The following is a 19524-nucleotide window of genomic DNA, read 5'->3' as shown; positions in this document are numbered from 1 at the left end:
GTCATGATCTTAGGGTCCTGGGGATCGAGCCCCAAATCGGGCTCTCTGCTCAGCAGGGAGCCTGCTTCCCCCTCTGCCTCACTGCCTGCCTCTCTGCCTACTTGTGATCTCTGTCTGTCAGGTAAATAAATAAAATCTTTAAAAAAAAAAAAAACCTGAGATGCAGGAAATTAAAAAAAAAATAAAACGAAATCTCTGGAAGGTAATAGCGTAATCATTCATCGGTGATGACGACTACAAAATCTCTCCCCATCTAGTCCTGAGAATTAACCTTGAAGGTCCCACTGTCTCCTCTCAACACCTCACGTCAAGCCTCACAAAAACTCCAACACTCACTGAATATGCATATCTGAAAAGTGTCCTGGAGGCCCATTCTCCTCAAGCCCACCGACAATCCAGCCAGGGGATTCTCAGAGATCTGTGAGCCACCTTTTAGAGATTTGAGGATGCAGGAGGGAGAAACCCATTTTTGTCATGCCCCCGTATTTCATTCACATCATTCACTCGTTCACCCATTGGTGTTTAGTGAGCACCTAATATTGGTGCTGAGAAATCAGCAATGAACCAGATGAAGAATCTTGTCAAGTCATCTCAGTATATTTTCCTGTGCACAGAATCCAATAAGGAGATCATACAATCATATCCGTCTTTCAGATTTCAATATTTCATCCTCACACTTCTGACCATGAAGGGTTTTCTCTGTAGCATTTTTCAGGCTGTCTGGCAAAAGGTTCATCCCCTACGTTAACTTACTATCTGGTTTTCCACTTATGCGGATAATAGTGTCATGAAAAACAAAATTAGAAGCCATTTGTCTTGTACCCAAATGTTGCAGTCTATGAGGAATGTTGGTGTGATGTTGGGGGGAATGAAACATCATTGTGTGGGAGTTGTGTTTAATCACAACACCGTCTTGCACTATTGCAGGCAGGGGGAGAGGAGGTCATTTTGTGGTGACTCGCAGTGAGTGTCATGGCGCCCACACCTCTGATGGTGGCAGATCCACTTAAGCCTTGATCTCAACAAGGAAATGAATCTATTTATGCCAATGCCAATGACTTCTTCTTTTTAAATAAACTAAGTGACAACTTCAACTTCAGGGCCCACCTTGTGTTACTTTGGTTTTTTCCAAAGACTCAGGTGAGAAGGAATGTCTTCCAGTGAGTTTTAATATGGTTTTCCCAATACCATGGCAGATAGACTATTCATGCAGAGAACAGGCATCCTGATATCAGAAAGAGCTACAGGCTGAGCAAACAAGGGAATTAAGTAGCACCCAGCATTTTACAGAATGCATTGGGGGTGCAGGAGTTATTAAAAACAGCCAACAAAGACAGAGCTTAAGTTGAATCTTGAGAATCCTCAGGTGTAAGTACAAGTAACTTTTTAAAGTTATAAAAGGGCCCTAATCTACAAAGAGTAGATCATCCTAGTGCAGAATAGAGTGGGACTGGCAGAAGACTACCAGCAAAACGTATACCATATATAAGGAGAAGAAAAATCTAGGACAGACTAGAAGAGTCACTGTAAAAGGGTAAGCCTCAGTTCTTAGAGAAGGAGATGGAAGATTACTGTGCTTATTCTCTTTCAACCTCTCTCACTGAGTCATCAGAATTTGTTCTAATAGTTTGTGTCCATAAAGTGTTCACATGCCAGAGGATAAAGTTGCTCACACTGAATAAATCCTTGAGATGTTTTTAAAGAGCTCTGAGTTAAGAAACACCTGTGTGTTCTATTACATTGAGATTTTCCCGGCTATTATGGATAAGATTCTACCACCAACATATGGGCAAACCTACTGAGCAGAACTGATCAGAGGCTGATGAGGCTCCACATTAAGTTCTAGTGGATGTTATTCGTGTCCTGCTTTTCTTAGAACATCTTTAATAGTAATTGTACTTTAACACTCCTTGATTAGGAGTTGACCATCAAAATAGAAAATCAAAACACTATTAGTTAATTAATGCACGGTCGTAGGAAAACATACTCATCAAATCAGACAAGGGCATCCCTGTCATTTATTCCAAAGAGAATTTAAATTAAAATCTGCCTTCAGTTTTGCTCTCATCCTTTCTTCAAGGGTCACATATTTTTAATTTAAATGAGAAGCAAACATTTAATTCTAATTAAAATCAACAGATTGTAAATTCTCTAGGTAATCCCAGTTTTACCTTTAAATAGAGTTAGACCACTAGGAAACTATATAACTTAAGTAATCGTCAAACAGCTTTTTATTTTGTCAAAGAAGCCACCGTTATAAAATTCACATGTGCATTTCCTGCAGAAAGATTGTTGAAGATATGAGTTTACTCAATATGCCATATATAAAACCCCACATGAGGAGCCCTGTCTTCCATAAGGAGCCACGTTCAAATTCCTGATAATGAGAACTAGATATTATATCCTATTTCCCTCTTTTGACTTGACTTTCTGGCAGCTCAGGGCCACACTATACACTCAGCCACAGCAACCAGGACACACTTGACTTCCTCACTCTGTCTCTGATCTTCATTTTATATATATATTATTCTATAAGTCGTATTGCATATTATACACGATTGGAAAACAGATTAAATAAATGTCTCGCAGGTATTAGAGGTAAGCTGTGATCAGCAAAGCATGCTGTTCATATGTGTCAACTGGTAATTCTATTTTCAAATCCTTTTGACAAAGTGTTAAAGAATAAATTTTTCAGTAAAGTAGATTTTCAGTCTCTCAAAGGCAAAGACTGTCTTTCATTTCTCTCTTCATTATTCTCTGCAAATACCAGGGGCTCAGTCAATGCCACTGAAGGCAACAAGGGCTAACACTTGCTTATTGAGCATTTGGTTCATATTTCTTGGAACTTGATGTAACCTGGGAGGCTATTTTTTGATCCTGACATGGAGGTGCAGCATAAGAAGTAGATGGAGAAGGCTCTGGTTTCTCCAGAGAGCACTTACCTGCTCTTACCGAGGCAGGGAGGGGGCAGAGGGACTTGTTGGGGGTCTAGGCACATGACGACAAGGTGTCCTGAGGCTCCCGTATCCAGTGCCAGGGGTCGCTGCCAAGAACCTGGCCCCATTGAAGCAGCAAGAGACAACCCTGGGCCCCACCAAGGAGCACAACTGCTCCCACGCCCACCCAGCTCATTTCCATGGCACAGGTGCACAGAAAACACCTCTTTCATATGGGGTTGAAAACACTATGACTCTGGTATTCTTCCACTTTTTCTAAGATTTGCCCGTTATTCTGCATCCAAGTCTACCCAAAGTGCTTCTGGCTATTTCCTTGACACCCTCAGGTTACACAAAAGTGACGCAGTCGCCTGTGCTCCTCACAGCTAGAGGGGTTTAAGGAAGGACAGCTGTGACTCCCTGACTCCACCATCTTCTCAAGAGTCAAAATTAACATTTGTTTAGATTAATTCTTTGCCAATATCTTCATACTGTACTGTCAGGAGGAGCCGGACTTCTTCCTAAGGTCCTGTGATTTGGGAGCCCAGCTGTGACAGCTTGTTCCATGGCTGGGAATTGAAAAGTAGGGTTGCTTGATTTCTTTTTCCAATTTGGCAAGTCGGAAACTATTAGCGTCAAAATTCAACAAATACAGCAATAAACATGCGACTTCCTGCTTAACCTGCGGTACCTGGTGGTGGTTAGTGTTTCCAGCATCAAACAGATGGTAGATATTTCAAAATAATATAGGAACAGCTGTGTTAATTTATTATAGATTTATCCTAAGTGTGCTTAATTGTTTCAAAATAATGTTCATTGCCCAAGCTGGGCAAAGTACAAATTTACTACACTGGAACTCAAAGACATGTAACATATTTGATTTATGGCTCTAAAAGGAAAAAAATACATGAGCAAGGAAGAGTCAACAAGGGATACTAGGCATACTGAAGTCTCATGTTTCTTACCTAAGTAGTCCTTGAACTTGTGCCCCCATTTGGTCTCCACTCCCCAGACTTAGACCTCTATTTTGCAGTTGACAATAGCTAAAGGGCCCTCTTTAGGATGGTTTGCTTGGAAAGCAGGATTTCAATTTTATGTAGGGAAAAAATAACAGAATAATCACCTCATAACCAATTAGACACCAACTCATAAAGTCAGGGGCCTCTGAGTGGCCATTGAAAGGATCCAGAAAGAGATGTGAAAAGAGAGGAGAGCATTTACTGGGTGCCCACTTAGTACTAAATAGAATGATATTTAGTACCTAAGCTAATTATTTCTCCATTTTGCAGGTGAAGAAACCAAGGCTTAGAGAGGCAGAGGGACTTGTCTAAGACTACAGAGTAAGAAGAGGAGCCAAGTTGCAAATTCAGATTGTTCAAATCCTAAAATCCACCTCCACGCATTACAGTGATTTACCTATGATGTCTTCTGTTGTTAATGAAATGGAACAAATGGATTTTGGGTGCACATGTGTTAAGCATCAGCTGGTGCGCGTGCGCGTGCGCGCACACACACACACACACACACACACACAAACACATACAATATTTAGAAAAAATACCTGGAGAAGACTTTTTCAGGGAAAGTGAGATCTGGAAGGCATAGATGTGAGCAAAAGCCCAAGAAGTAGAGGAATGGCTAAGGTGCCTGGCAAGAGAACACTTTACTTTGCTCCTGGGAAAGGGATGAAAACAAAAAATGTTGGAGAACTGGAGTAAAGCTGGGGAATGAGACCTCTGGGAGGATAGTGGACTTTGGGCTGTACCACAAGATCCCCTTTTATGACTGAAATCTCATTCTCCAGCTTTGGGGAGTGGCCCTGGCGGGGAGCCCTCAGCCTGCTGCCCAGTTGGGGAACTGCGTTGGTCCTGGGGCCAGTGATTGGTGGATGCGGGGCTCTCAAGTTCAGCCCCTGCCAGTCAACTTGGGACAACTTTGCAGGGTCATCCCAGCCTCCGCCAGTCCCATCTGGTCAAGAAGGCCTTGCTGAGACAGTACCATAGCTCAACTTCTCCCTCTGCCCATTCTGCCTTCCTTCTCTCCCCCATAACGTATGGACCCAGAGAGCCAGCCCCAGTGCTGGAAAATTGCTGCAGGAAAATGATCTCAGAGCCTGCTTCCCAGTGAGTGTATCTGCAACAGGTATACTAAAGAATACTTCTTTAAGAACAGGGATGCCTAAGTTTGAAGTTGCTTAAGTCTTTGTGATATGATGCCTTCATCACTGGCATCCAGATCGTCAGAAAGGTCTAGTGCCCTCACAGACAATTTGGTTAATTAGGAGTATTGGGGAACACGGATAAAGAGGCTAGATCTTTCAGTCTAGATCAATATGGTGCAGAATGGGGACAATGGAGACAGAAGATGAGATATTCCTAACTTGTAGGAATTACAGAACTCCCAGGAAGGGCTATGAACCATCATGGGACGTGGACTTAGGGTTTGAGATAAAGTTGCCCAGACCTGAGAGGCAGGAACAGACTGGCTGACATGTGGGTTAGTGGTGATGAGGCTGAGCTTTACCTTCATAGACAGGGGCTAATTCCTGGGCTGGGGAAGTAGGTGTACCAGTTCCACATGAAGGAGAAGGCATCCTCTGAGCAGTGCGGACCTGTCCAAGCCTTCAGAAGAGATGGGCCCCTCCTTTACTCAGGGGCACGTGACATTCGCCCCAGTCTTGTGAATCATACTTCAGGCTTCCAGTCTTCCTAATGAGAGTAGAAGGTGTCTCCCTTGCTTTGTGCCTCATGGCACTTAGCACCTCACATAACAGACTCTTAAAAAAGCACAATTAATTGATTGTGGACCTTGAGACAGCTGAGTAAGAAGTCTGACCAGCTCTGTAAAGGCTTTCTCAAACCTTGTACGTAAATTTGAAACCACTGCTCTCTGGACAAGAAGCCCTCGTTTGCTGGTCACCAAGCCTTCCTTACAGACAAATTTTTGTTTGTTGTTTTGAAATTGAAATGCTGGCTTCAATCAGCAGTTCCTCCAGAAGTGTTGCTGCCTGACACTGACCTTTTATTAAAGAGAGGGATGGCTCGAAGCATAACTAACACCTCTTCAATGAGATTTGGAAAGCAGAGAAGAGAACATCACTTCATCTGTTTCTCCACTGAAAGGTTATTTCAATCAGTGAGAAAGAATGAGCTTTATTCATAAAGCCCTTGGAAATCCTGAAAGATTTTGTATTAAATAGATTTGACAAAGGAGAAGCCTGGGTTGACAGGATGAGATGCCGTCAAAATACAGATCTCAAATACCTACCAACTAAGAAAGGCATGTAATGGGGCCTAGGATTTGATAGTGGCAGACCAAGCCTGGAAGCCAGCTTTGGCCTTGGTCTTGCTTGGCCTTTCTGTAGCCACAGATTCTCAAAGTGGGTTAGGTTGCAAGTACTTATGACTACAAAATGAGAACAAGTAGGTCCCAGAATGACACGAGGCATGTGAAAGTTTCGTGGTAATTAAAAGGCAACTTTAGAGTTCCTGATAGGACCCAGGCTTTTGTGTCATTTGGCTCCCACTGTCACCATCTGACTCTGGTTGTTTGTGGTTAGTGGCATTAGTTTTGGGATTAACCATACTCCTATTCCAAATGTAGTCTTGCCACTTACTAGCTATGTGACAGTGGGGAAGTTTCTTAACCTCCTGAAATACAACCTCTCTATAGAATGGAGAGTCTTGCCATCTCACAGGTATGTGGTGAGAGCTGTATGTGGGAGAGGGTGTCTGTCCTAGCACACTTCCTTTATCACACCTCCTCTGGGCATTGAAAGCAAGCTTCCCTTCACAAAAACATGGCTATGGCTTTGGTCCAATTCAGAACCTGAGCTGACACTATTACAAAACTCCTGCAACTCCATCTTGGAAGCATTTTTAGCAAGTGCTTAATGCTCCACCATCATTTTTCCAAGTAATTGCTACTGTAGGATGAGCCATGTATCAGGTTAACAAGAAGGACAATAAAGGTCATGGGCTTCTCATCTTCAGTTTGACCTTACTCGGTCAAGGTCTTCCTGTGACTGAAAGTGAAGGAAAAATTTCAAGAACTTCTGAGCCAGCTAACTGAGACTGAACCAATTACTATGCTTGACCTCAGTGTTACTATAGAACCTCCTTGTGCCTTCTGCAGCCTCTAAATAGTTGCCTTCAGCCCTCATCACAACACTTGGCCAGGGCTGTGCTCTGACCTTGCCCAGACCTTTCCAAACAGCTGACATGAGAGCTCAGCGATGGAATCTGCAGGAAACTCTCCACAGCCCTGCAGCACTCAAAGAAGGCTCTGCAACCACAGCAGCTCACACAAGAGCTAATGCCCTCTGGCCAAGGACAGGCCTCTGATGCACACACGCAAATACACAAACCAGTGTTGAGCATCGAAGTGGCATGCGCTGTGTCGGGCATGCCACGTGGTAAGTCGCGAGTGCATCCCACTAAACACACCAGGACACTGGGCAGCTCCGTAAAAACCACCTTGCTTCCACTCTTCTTCAACAGAGACTATGTGCTCACTGCCCATGTATTGGAGAGCAATGCCGATCTGGGCCTGATGCCGCACGTGACCACACTGACTCTAGCTGTTCGGCAACTACGCCCACCGACACCAAGGTCAACAGTCCTGGAAAGTGTTCCCCATAATTCCCACAAGGATCACTGGCTAAATGGCTAACCAAGCCCCCAACACACACCCACTCATATATCGCTCTGTGTTAATCCATGTGAGGGACACCCGTTTGACTCTCAATAAACAATGTTTCTGGGGAAACTGGTTGGAAAGCTCAGCTGAACCCTGAGGTCGAAAGTGGCTTCTTCCCTTCCACTCCAAAACTAGAATTTAACACATTTTCTGTACTAGGCTCTCAAGTGTTGACAGAGATGAAAATACAACTTCCTAGATTCCACAAAATATATCAAAAGCAAAGTTAAATAGACCCCACAGTGAAAGACTACATTTTAAGAGAGACAGAGAGAAAGACAGAGGGAGGGAGGGAGAGAGGGAAAGATGGGGTAGGGGAAAGAAAGGAAGATAATAGAAGACCTAAAATCTTAAAGTTTGATAACATACTCTGTGGGAAAACCAGAGAATAGGCACTTTCCTACATTGCTGACTGGAATGCAAAAAAGCATTTGGAAATGTCTATGAGAATTATATATGCATTATGTATATACATAATATACATAAATATATATCCATCTTTCATGTCATTGATTAACATTGTCAATATTTCCTCTTAGCTACTTGAACAATCCCACCTCTAGAAATCTATCTCAAAGATAAACGAAGTAAAACAAAAAAGCTGAATGCACTTGGTGCCATTTCTAATAGCTAATGCTAGAAAAACTCGGACGTCCATCTAAGGGACAGGGTGAATGAACAATGTCCGTCCACACAAAGGATACCATGGAAGCTGTGAAAAGAAATGAAGTCTATAGCTATATCCTGCTATGAAGTAATCTCCAGGATACATTGCTAAGTGAAGCACACAGAAGTGTGTATAATGTGCTACCAATTTCTTAAGAAGTGAAAGATACGACGCCTTTATTTGAATATATTTTTCAAATGAAAGGATGATGAATAAACTGTTTTTTTTAGATTCCCTCTTGGGAAAGGGAGAGAATAGGGTAAGGGATCAAGGATAGAAGCTATCTTCCTTAAATATGCCTTTTTATGGATTTGAGTTTGGACCCATGGAACCACTTTACATAATTAATAAACAAAAGTAACAAAACAAAAGCTGTTTCTAAATATTTGAAACAAACATACCTTTATACACCCATAAAGGTATATACCTTTATACACCCATACAGAGACTAATGATTCAGCTAATTATAGATGGGTTGCACACGTGCAAGGAAATTACTGAGGCGAAGGAAAGAACCATGCAGAAGAGTTAAAAAGAGAAAAGTACCTGGAGCTCACACAGCCAGGAATAGTGCCTCTTCACACCTGCCAAATTGTCCCTTGTTATTAAACCTGACAATTCACTGGCCATTAGGTAGAGTATACAGAAGGGTCTCACCTCAATAATGGGCAGTAATCAGCCATGGCTAAAAGCTGCCGCGGTCCTACAAGACAAAGCTCAGAAGTAAGACCCAAGTGTATCAAACTGTTTCCCAGAACTTGACTGAATCCTAAAACAAAGTTCAAGACTGCTTGTTGGAATACAAAAATAACCAGCACCAACAAAGGAAAATTCACAATGCCAGACATAGTCAAATATGACCTGGAATACCAGGAAGTAGAGAGATATTACCTACATTTAGAAGAAAAAAAATCAGTCAATCGAAACCAACTGAGAAATGACACAGACATTAGAATTAGCAGATGAGGACATTAAAATGATTTAACTGTATTCTACTTGTTCAAGTGGCTAGAGGAAAAACTGACAATGTTAATCAATGACATGAAAGATAGATATATATATTTAAAGATTCAAACCAAACTTCTAGAGAAGAAAACTTCAACATCTCAGGTGAAAAATACAGTGATTGGGATTAACAGATCAGACACTGCAGAGGAAAAGACTAGGTAAGTTGAAGACAGAGACTTAAGAACTAAAATGAAACAGAGAGGAGGGGGGGAAGAGGCCTCAAAAAACCCCCAGAGCTTCAGCGAGCTGTGGACAACTTCAAGAAGCCTGATATATGTATCACTGTATTTCCTGAAGAGGAGACCTATGTCCACATAGGCAAATATTTTGTCTTCCTGTGTCCTGTGCATGAATTGCCAATGTAGAGATGATTCAGAGTTGTGGTCACAAAGAGCTGCCATCCTTCTCATCAAGAACATTTCTTATGGCCCAGATGTTTTTCAGGGCATTGACCTTCCAACGGGAAAATGCGCTCAGAAGCTCCCCAAGAACATTAGGCTTTCTCCATGGGTGCCCATTCTCAGGCTGAGTTTTAGTGAGGTGTCTCCCATCCATAGAACTTTGTCCCACTGGACAGGACAATAGAGTCCACCCTTCCCCCATGGTTCCCAGGCATTAAGGCCCCTCGGCCACTGCAAGAACCTGACAAGTCCCTGACAAGGAAACCAGATGTTCATCTACAGAATATCCTGGGTAGTGAGTCCCTCTAATAGCAAGTTTAGTGGGTCCACAAACCTTCAGGACAACTGCTCATGGGGTGTGTGAAACTATCCCCTAAACCTGGCTCTCCTTGTGGCAATTCTAAGGGGGAACAAAGGAATTCAGAACTACTAAAAGGGTCTAGCATATAACTATTCATAGATCTAGATCCATATCCACAACTACGATCCAGTTACAATGGGGGCCTATGATGCTAAGTGATGAGCTCATTTCTATGATATTCTGGAAAAGATAAAACTATAGCAACTGAAATGGATCAATGGGGAGATGGGTTACATGACGGGACAATGATGGGAGAGATAGGTTACAAAGAGGAAGCACAAGGAATTTTTGGAGGTTCTAAAATCTTCTAGAGAAAATGTTCCATAATCTCGACTGTGGTGATGGTTATATGACTATATGCACTTATCAAAATTGATAGAACTATATAGTATATATACTATATATACAATATACTAAAAAAGTGAATTTTCTTGTTCACATTTGTCAAATTTCATAGAACTGTATAATAAAAAAGGTGAGCTTTATTAAATATAAGTAATACCTTCCTTAATAAAGTAAATAGGACACAAGTAAAAGAAAAAGTCTAAAAAACTGAGGCTTTAAAAGCATAAATATATTTTTATGTTATATTTGGCTTTTATTAAGATTTATCCTAATTCATACTCTGGTAACAAACTCCCCCCAGGGTGAAATCCTTTGGATTTAGTGCTTCTCAAATTTTAATAAGTATATGAATCTCCAAAGAACTTACAAAAATGCACATTCTAATTTAGGAGGGGTTGAGGGCAGAGATTCCGCATTTCTCAGAAGCTTCTAAGTGATGTCAGTGCTTTGGTCTATGGAGCACACTTTAAGCAGCAAAGCCGAGGACACTAGTCACATTACTTGATATATAAAGGCCAGGATAACTATTCATTCATGTTGAAAAACACCTTTGTGACATGATACATCGTCTTGGCCTGTGTGTGTTAAAGGACTGGTCCTTTCCACAACAGTGTCACTTACTATCCTCAGAGCTGGAAGCTGAACAACTGGACCATTCTCTAGCCAGGCCTGGAATCAAATCCAGCTAATGGTTGTAAAGAAAACTTGTCAACAAAAATCCAAAAACCCCTGCCCTGAGGGTACAAAGCTTCAGGAGGCCCATGAAGCCACAGTGGCCTATGAAGCCACAAAGGCCCATCCATCCAACCATCCATCATCCATCCTTCCATATATGAATAGAACCTCTCTTCAAATGTGCATGGAAATTACTTAGTCAGAAAGGAAGTCAATGCTGAATTCTTGAGGTTCTGCGGACTATGAGTGGCACCACCTCACAGCTGCTGGGAGCCCAGCGCTGCCTGTGGCTCCAGCAGGGAATTTCATCTGTGGAGTGGTCTCCCAGCAGGAGTAAGAAGTAGCCGTGACAGGAAACTGAGTGCTGGAGGATAATGGTAAAGGGCTGTGTTTTTTTTTTTTTGTTTTTGTTGTTTTTTTTTTTTTAAGATTTTATTTATTTATTTGTCAGAGAGAGAGAGAGAGCGAGCACAGGCAGACAGAGTGGCAGGCAGAGGCAGAGGGAGAAGCAGGCTCCCCACAGAACAAGGAGCCCGATGTGGGACTCGATCCCAGGACGCTGGGATCATGACCTGAGCCGAAGGCAGCGGCCCAACCAACTGAGCCACCCAGGTGTCCCAAGGGCTGGTTTTATATTCAACAACTTCATGACACTTTCCCAAAGAACTGACGCTTCTTTTTGCATGCTTAAAAAAAAAAAAAAAAAAAAACACCAAAACCACTATATAAATATCTTCACAGCTTCTTCGCCCACAAATGCCCTAAAGTATAAAACATCACTTAGCAGAGTAACACATGCCAATACCTTCAGATACTTCACTTGGGGCTTTTCAAGAGGAAGTAACCACATGTATATTGAGAATCTTATGAGCTATCATTTATTGAGCACTTACTACGTGCTGTGAAGTATCCTAAGTGCAAGTCATGCATTCATAATCTCAACAGGACATCACCTCTCAACAACCCCATGTAGCAGGAACCACTATTGGCTCTTCTTTATGGAGGAGAACTCTCAGGCACAAGGAGGCTGGTTAATTTGTCCAAGGATGCACACTAGTAATAATAAGAAGGGATATAAACTCAAGCAGCTGCTGTCTCTCTGCCCCATACCTTCCCCCACCTGACCGCCATGCTAAGGTCTGCTCTATGCCTGGCACTGCATATGTGCATGCTCACTAAGCCTCAGGGTCTTCCATTTGGGAGAACTTGAAAAAACATGGTGTTAGTATCACCACATGTGTTGCTCCCCAATTTCCTTACAGAGCTTCACTTTCTCATAGTAGGAGATGATGAAGCCACTGGCCTGATACCCTTAAATCATCATACATTAAGCCTGGAGGGGCACTGATAACTGAGCCGGAAGGTTTGTTCTGTCCTAGATCTTACCTTCCTTATGTAAAGATGGGGAAGGCTGTGGAGGAGCAGTTTGGGGAGGGAAGTCAGGGGTTCGGTTTTGGACATCCTGAGTCTGAAATGCCTCATGTACATCCAAAAGGGAGATGTTAAATAGCAAGTTCAAATTCACATATTACTGCTGAGTGAAATAAGTCAATCAGAGAAAGACAATTATCATATGATCTCCCTGATATGAGGAATTTGAGAGGCATGACAGGGGGTTGTTGGGGGAAGAGAGGGAAAAAAATGAAACCAGATGGGATCGGGAGGGAGACAAACCATAAGAGACTCTTAATCTCACAAAACAAACTGAGGGTTGCTGGGGTTGGGGGGGTGGTAGGGATAGCGTGGCTGGGTGATGGACACTGGGGAGGGTATGTGCTATGGTGAGCACTGTGAATTGTGTAAGACTGATGATTCACAGACCTGTACCCCTGGGGCAAATACTACATTATATGTTAATAAAAATAAAAAGTAAAAAAAAATTCACATTACTGAAAAATAAACAGATGACAAGATATGGTGAATGGGACTCAACATGGAAGAATAGTTGGGAGTAGATAAAGCAAGGTTTACCATTGGTGGATAATTGTTGGGCTGACTGATGAGTCCATTGGGATTAACTATACTATTGTGACTACTTTTGTATGTCTGCAAGTTCCCAAAGTAAATTTTTTAAAAATTCAGAAGGAGGGGCGCCTGGGTGGTGCTGTCAGTTGAGCATTTGACTCGTGGTTTTGGCTCAGGTCCTGACCTCGGGTGGTGAGACTGAGCTCCACATTGGGATTGCACTCAGCATGGAGTCTGTTTGGGATTCTCTCTCCTTCTCCCTCTGCTCCTCTCCCCACACCCCACTCTCATTCCCTCTCAAATAAATAAATCTTTAAAAAAAAATTCAGAAGGACACAGAATCACTTATATAGAATATCATACAAAATGTAAAACCTAGATCTAATCATAAAGGAATATGAGACAAACCCAAATTGAGGGATAGCCCACAAAATAAGCCACCTGTACTCTTCAAAAATGTCATGAAAGATAAAAAAAACTAAGGAACTGTTTCAGAATAAATGATACCAAAGACACAAAACAACTATATGAAATGTGTGAAGCTGGGGGCGCCTGGGTGGCTCAGTGGGTTAAAGCCTCTGCCTTCGGCTCAAGTCATGATCCTAGGGTCCTGGGATCGAGTCCCGCATCGGGCTCTCTGCTCAGCAGGGAGCCTGCTTCCTCCTCTCTCTCTGCCTGCCTCTCTGTCTACTTGTGATCGCCGTTTGTCAAATAAATTAAAAAAAAAAATCTTAAAAAAAAAAAGAAAGAAATGTGTGAAACTGGCTTGTATCCCGGATCAGAAAAAATTTGCTATAAAGGACATTATTTGGTCAATCTGTGAAATCTGAATGTTGATTAGTATATTATATAATATATAGAGATTTGAAATATCTTAAGTTTAATCATTTACTGAGGTTATATATGAGAATGTCCCCATTCTTAGGAGTTTCACATGTAAATATTTAGGTGTGAAAAATCATGATGAGAAAAATTTATTCCCAAATGTCACAGTAACAATAACAATTATATTAATGTATAAATGTATGTCTACATTATATAGATAGATATGAAGAGATTATGCAAATGTGGCAAAATGTTACCAACCGGTGAATCTAGGTGAAGCACATGTCAGTATTTATCATGCTATTCATTCAACATTTCTATAGGCTTAATCTTTTTCAAAATCAATTTTTTTTTGTTTTTCTTTTAAAGATTTTATTTATTGGGGCGCCTGGGTGGCTCAGTGGGTTAAAGCCTCTGCCTTCGGCTCAGGTCATGATCCCAGGGTCCTGGGATCGAGCCCCACATCGGGCTCTCTGCTCAGCAGGGAGCCTGCTTCCTCCTATCTCTCTGCCTGCCTCTCTGTCTACTTGTGATCTCTGTCAAATAAAAAAAATAAAATAAAATAAAATATTAAAGATTTTATTTATTTATTTGAGAGAGAGAAAGTGAGAGTGAGCATGAGAGGGAAGAAGGTCAGAGGGAGAAGCAGACTCTCCATGGAGTTGGGAGCCCAACATGGGACTTGATCACAGGACTCTGGGATCATGACCAGAGCCGAAGGCAGTCGCTTAACCAACTTAGCCACTCAGATGCCCCTCAAAACCAATTTTAAAATAATTAACATGATTAACCCAATACAGTCAGTATCCCTAAAATATATCCCTTTCATTTCCTTCCTTATATTCTTTTGAATAAAAAGCGATCTTCTTTACTCCTTAATGATAGGTACTGAATCTGCTTCAGAGCTCTCTGTAGGGTCCACTGAGGCCTCCAGTGAGACCGTGTCACAGCCTGATGTGTCCCTGTGCCCAGTCTTCCTTCCCCTCCTTGCTACATGTGGTGGCCTCATGAACACTCCCTCACATATCTCCCACACAGTAATCCCCACCTCCAAGTCTACCTTCCCAGGGACCCAACTGTGACCATTTTGCAGATGAGGAAACAGAACCTTTGAAAATTACTTGCCTAAGGTCAAAAGACATTTACTGGTGAAGCCATGACTTAGACTCCAAATCTGTTGGCTTCCAGCCTTCCTTCCCTTCTATTTACCTTTCCAAATTCCACCTCTCTCTTAAGGACAAAGCCAAGTTCCCACTTCTCCCAGAGGCCTCCCTGACTTCCCCTTTCTGACCTCAAAGCTCTCAGCATCTGCTCCATTTGGCACATGGGCATGGTCCTTCTTGGAGGCTCTTCTGAACTGTTATCTCATATTACAAAACCACTGTGTTGTCATTTAGCTTTCCACCTTGAAATTTAGTGCTTTTTCTGCCTTATAAGTTCCTTGGGACACAGGTCATTCATTACTCTTTATGTCCCAACAGTTGTCCACACGCAGAGCACACAGTACATTACTGGGCAAAGAATGTGAAACAATGGCAAGATCCCCTCTCTTCTGGCTGTGTTCTAAGTCTTAGAACAGGAAGCATAACATCCTCAAAAGATACTCAGCCCTGTGGCTTCAATTTCCTTTTTGTCTTTTCTGGAATGGTACAGGGCTTTGTGATGTGGGGTATGAGGGGATGGCAGGTTATTCTGCCAAAGAAGCAATACCAACCATGGGGAAAGAACCCAAACTCTACATTAAAACATGAGCCAGAAAATACCTGGTCAAATTCAAATTCAGTCAAGCAACAAGGAAGGGAAAAAAAAAATACCAGGGCTGAAATTGCTAGAACATATCTTTGTCATTTATTTTGCCAGAACTACTTTCATTTTAATTATTTAAAGCATTTCATAATATGCTAGCAAATGGGATGTTATGTACTCTGCAAAATTAATGAAGTCTTAGATCAAAAATCCCACAATACTACATTATTAAATTTTAAGGGCAAAATAGTTAAGTAGCTTTTCTTTGAAGATTATCCACTGGGAGATTAACAAAGCCTTCTCCATAATCTCCTCTGAGCAAGAAAAAGTGGAAGGAAGCAGAGGCAAGAAAGTTTAGTCCAAACCCCCTTTCACTTCCAGCTCCTGGGCGTCGCTTGTTGCCATGGTAACTCGGTTACTAGGGGGCCACTCAGACAGAAGCAGAACTTGAAACAATAAGCATGTGAACACATTACCAGCTTTAGGTTTAGAAATAATTTTCAGCACTTTTTTCTCCTTTGCTTTCAAACATGAACCTGTATGGTGATGTATGGTGTTGCAAGAGCAATATAAACACAAATTGACTGAAACATAATACTTGCCAAACTTCCGTAACTGTGCATGAGCACCACCAACACAGGAAGTCAATTTTAGAAAAAAAGTTTCTGAGTTGGGACATCTGTAGGAGGGGTCTTCAAATTATAGAGCCCACAGGCCAAATCTCTGATCTGCCACCTATTTTTTTACATCTTGTGAGCTAAGAATTGTTTTTACATTTTTAAGTGGTTGAAAAAAATCAAAATAATATTTTGTGATACCTGAAAATTACACAAAATTCAAATTTCAGTCTAAAATAATATTTTTTTGAAGCACAGCCATGCTTATGTAATTATATGTTGTCTAAGGCTTCTTCTTTTTTTTTTAATATTTTATTTACTTATTTATTTATTTGAGAGAAAGAGAGAGAGCACACACACAAGCAGGGGTAGGGGCAGAGGGAAAGGGAGAAGCAGACTCCCTGCTGAGGAGGGAGCCAGATCTGAGGCTACCTCAGAGTCCTAGGACTCTGAGATCATGACCTGAGCCGAAGGCAGACCGTCAACCCACTGAGCCACTCAAGTGCCCCTAGGGTTGCTTTTGCGTAACAATAGCAGAGTTAAGTAATTGTGACAGAAACCCTACAGCCCATAGAGCCTAAACTATTTACTATCTATCCCCCTGCAGAGAGAATTTGCCAACCACTGATCTAGAGACATGAATTGTACAGGAAAATTTAGACTAGTAGGCTGGGTATTTCTCCTTTGCCAAGAAGTCTGTAACAGGTGCTGTCTTTACTCTTTAGGGCTGCTGTAAAATACCATAGACTGGATAGCTTTTCAACAACAGAAATGTGTTGCTCACAGCTCTGGAGGCTGGGAAGTCCAAGATCAAAGCACCCACATGCTTGCCTTCTGGTGAGGGCCGCCCCTTCCGCTCTTCCTGGTTCAAAGCCAGCACCTCCTCCCTGTGTCTCCACAGGGCAAAGCGGCTGGGGAACTCTCTGGAACCTGCGCTATAAGGCACTAATCCCATTCACGAGGCCTAATGATTTATGCACTTTCCAAATGCAAACTACTAATACCATCTCCTCTGGAGATTAGGATTTCAACATATGAATTTGGGGAGGGGTGGGTATACACTCAGACAAAGCTTTCTTCTTATATTTTTAAGTTTGAGTTTTCCATACAGATGCAGCCCTTTCCAACTGATTTTTTTTTTTTTACACATTCCATTCACCTTCACTTCTAGAAAAGCACAGCTATTATTTTCAAGACCAAGTGGAATAGCGTTACATGATAGGATCACACTCTATGTCAATAGGGCTCACACTCCACTCTCCTAGGGCTTAGGTGACATGCAACTTACTCCCTCATGTGTTTCATCTTGCTCCTGGCTGCTGGGCTGTTGAACACCATTGGTCTCGGGGACACGTCTGCAGCTGTGCTGGTGACGGTCCTTGTATCTGAAAAATCAATGCACAGCACTTACTGACATCATCAGCACTCTGGCAACTTGGAGGCAGCATTCAAGGGCAATCAGAAAACAGAAGTTAATCCACCTTTGCTACTAGGTAATGCTACATTAATTGGAGATTAATTCAATTATGACATGAACATTAAGGAGATTTATGCCTAATGACAAGATTATTTATAGTTTTAATACACACAAGGAATTCTAGGACCAAGCCTCTCTCCAAAAGGATTATTTAAACAGAACACCATTATTTAAAAGATAGATTTATATTAGCAAACTTGCAGGGAAACGCACTGATGGCAAAGCCGGCGTTCCTCAGGAGCCCTTGGCAGTCACTTTCAGCAGGTGTGGTATTGGCTCAGATGGCTGAGACAGTTTTTCTAATAGACTTAGTTTTCCCTTTATCTTAATCCCACATCTCAGCATTGCTTTTTTGCAATGGAAAACAAGATCCTGACTGGGGGCGTTCACCTATAGCCGTGAACTTCAGCAGAATGCAGCAGAAGGTCAAAACTGGGTTCATGAGGTAAAGCATTACTAACGAGAGCTGCAGTGTTAGTGAAATCTGCTGAGAGAGCTCCAGCTTCTACTGATAAACCCCGGAGGCTCTTACAAGGCATGTTGGAACCTTAGGGAAGGAAATAGTCCATCAAGTGAAACCACACGATTTTCCATTAAGAAGCCAATGTGGGGGGCGCCTGGGTGGCTCAGTGGGTTAAGCTTCTGCCTTTGGCTCAGGTCATGATCTCAGGGTTCTGGGATCGAGCCCCGCATAGGGCTCTCTGCTCGGCAGGGAGCCTGCTTCCTCCTCTCTCTCTCTCTGCCTGCCTCTCTGCCTCTCTGCCTACTTGTGATCTCTGTCAAATAAATAAATAAAGTCTTAAAAAAAATTAAAAAAAAAAAAAAGAAGCCAATGTGGGCCCCTGAGCAAGAGCTGGGGTCCTCCAGAGTAGGGTTTGTATAATGTCTTTCCTGGAGCTGGGGCACTGTACATTCCTTATACCCCCCCCACCAGGTGCCTCATACTCCATCAGGAGAAAAAAAAACATGGAACGGCCTAATATTCATTTATAAGTTCTCTCCACATAGTTGCTTTGTCCCAGAAGGGACCCATGTTGGGACATTCCCACTCTTCCCACCCAATTTCTTGTAACACGTGACTGATTTAGGGACCAAATGAGGGAGTGACAGCCAGTTCCCATATTACATATAAGCAAAGCTTTCTTCTTATATTTTTTTGAAAAATTAAATGCAAATTCTAATATTCTTCAAATATATCTTTCTTTTGTACACCCCCCTGGAGGGCATGCATCTCACTTTGAACCGCTCGCTCTTCCGGCTGTCATTGAGATGAATACTCTCCTATTTAACTCTTTGTCAGAATCTCTGATCTTTTCTCAGCCTCTACCCCTAGATGTGGAGGGACTGGATCGACAGGTATGAATTCTATAAAGGGCGCCTTCACACATAGTTAAATAAACACCCTGCTCTTCCTGGTACATTACCAGTTATGGTCCCACTTTAAGACACAAGTGCCAGTGAGTGATTGCTCCCCTTCTGCTCACTCCTGGAGATTACCCCTTCTACACGGAGACCTGCTCAATCTTCCCTGGCCTCAGATAGAAGCTTTACTTCAGCTTTCCCCTCCCACCAGCTCTGGCCAGGACAGCTGCTTTTCCCCAAGGAAAGCTTTTATGAGGAGGAGAGGTGGCATAGGGGGTTCGTTTCATGTTCTTGTTGGTTGCTTTTTATAATCATCTTTCCTAGATCCTGAGAAGTTACTAAAACAATAAACACGCCATGCCAAGTAAAAGGCAAGCTCAAAAACCAGTTCTGCCAAGACTGAAAAGAAGGCGCTGCTTTCCCTTCTCTTCCAGAGAGCTG

At 42.2% G+C, this 19524-nt stretch overlaps 1 protein-coding gene across 2 annotated transcripts in view; it reads right to left on the bottom strand.

Annotated features, from left to right (window-relative positions):
* Positions 1 to 19524, bottom strand: part of LOC111155059 (NIMA related kinase 11) — a 241177-nt gene that overhangs the window by 27446 nt on the left and 194207 nt on the right. Inside the window, exon 15 of one of the 2 annotated variants that reach the window (XM_022515086.1) lies at positions 17533 to 17629. The exons of the other annotated variant lie outside the window; for it this stretch is intronic. Coding sequence (XP_022370794.1) covers positions 17533 to 17629 — 97 coding nt within the window. The remainder of the gene's footprint in view (positions 1 to 17532; positions 17630 to 19524) is intronic. 2 annotated transcript variants of the gene reach the window in all.

The sequence above is a fragment of the Enhydra lutris genome, unplaced genomic scaffold, assembly GCF_002288905.1.
Source record: "Enhydra lutris kenyoni isolate GAN:26980312 unplaced genomic scaffold, ASM228890v2 scaffoldscaffold39, whole genome shotgun sequence".
In the NCBI taxonomy this organism is placed as follows: Eukaryota; Metazoa; Chordata; class Mammalia; order Carnivora; family Mustelidae; genus Enhydra; species Enhydra lutris.
The sequence above is the reverse complement of the archived record's forward strand: the minus strand, read 5'-3'. Positions and strand labels throughout refer to the sequence as shown.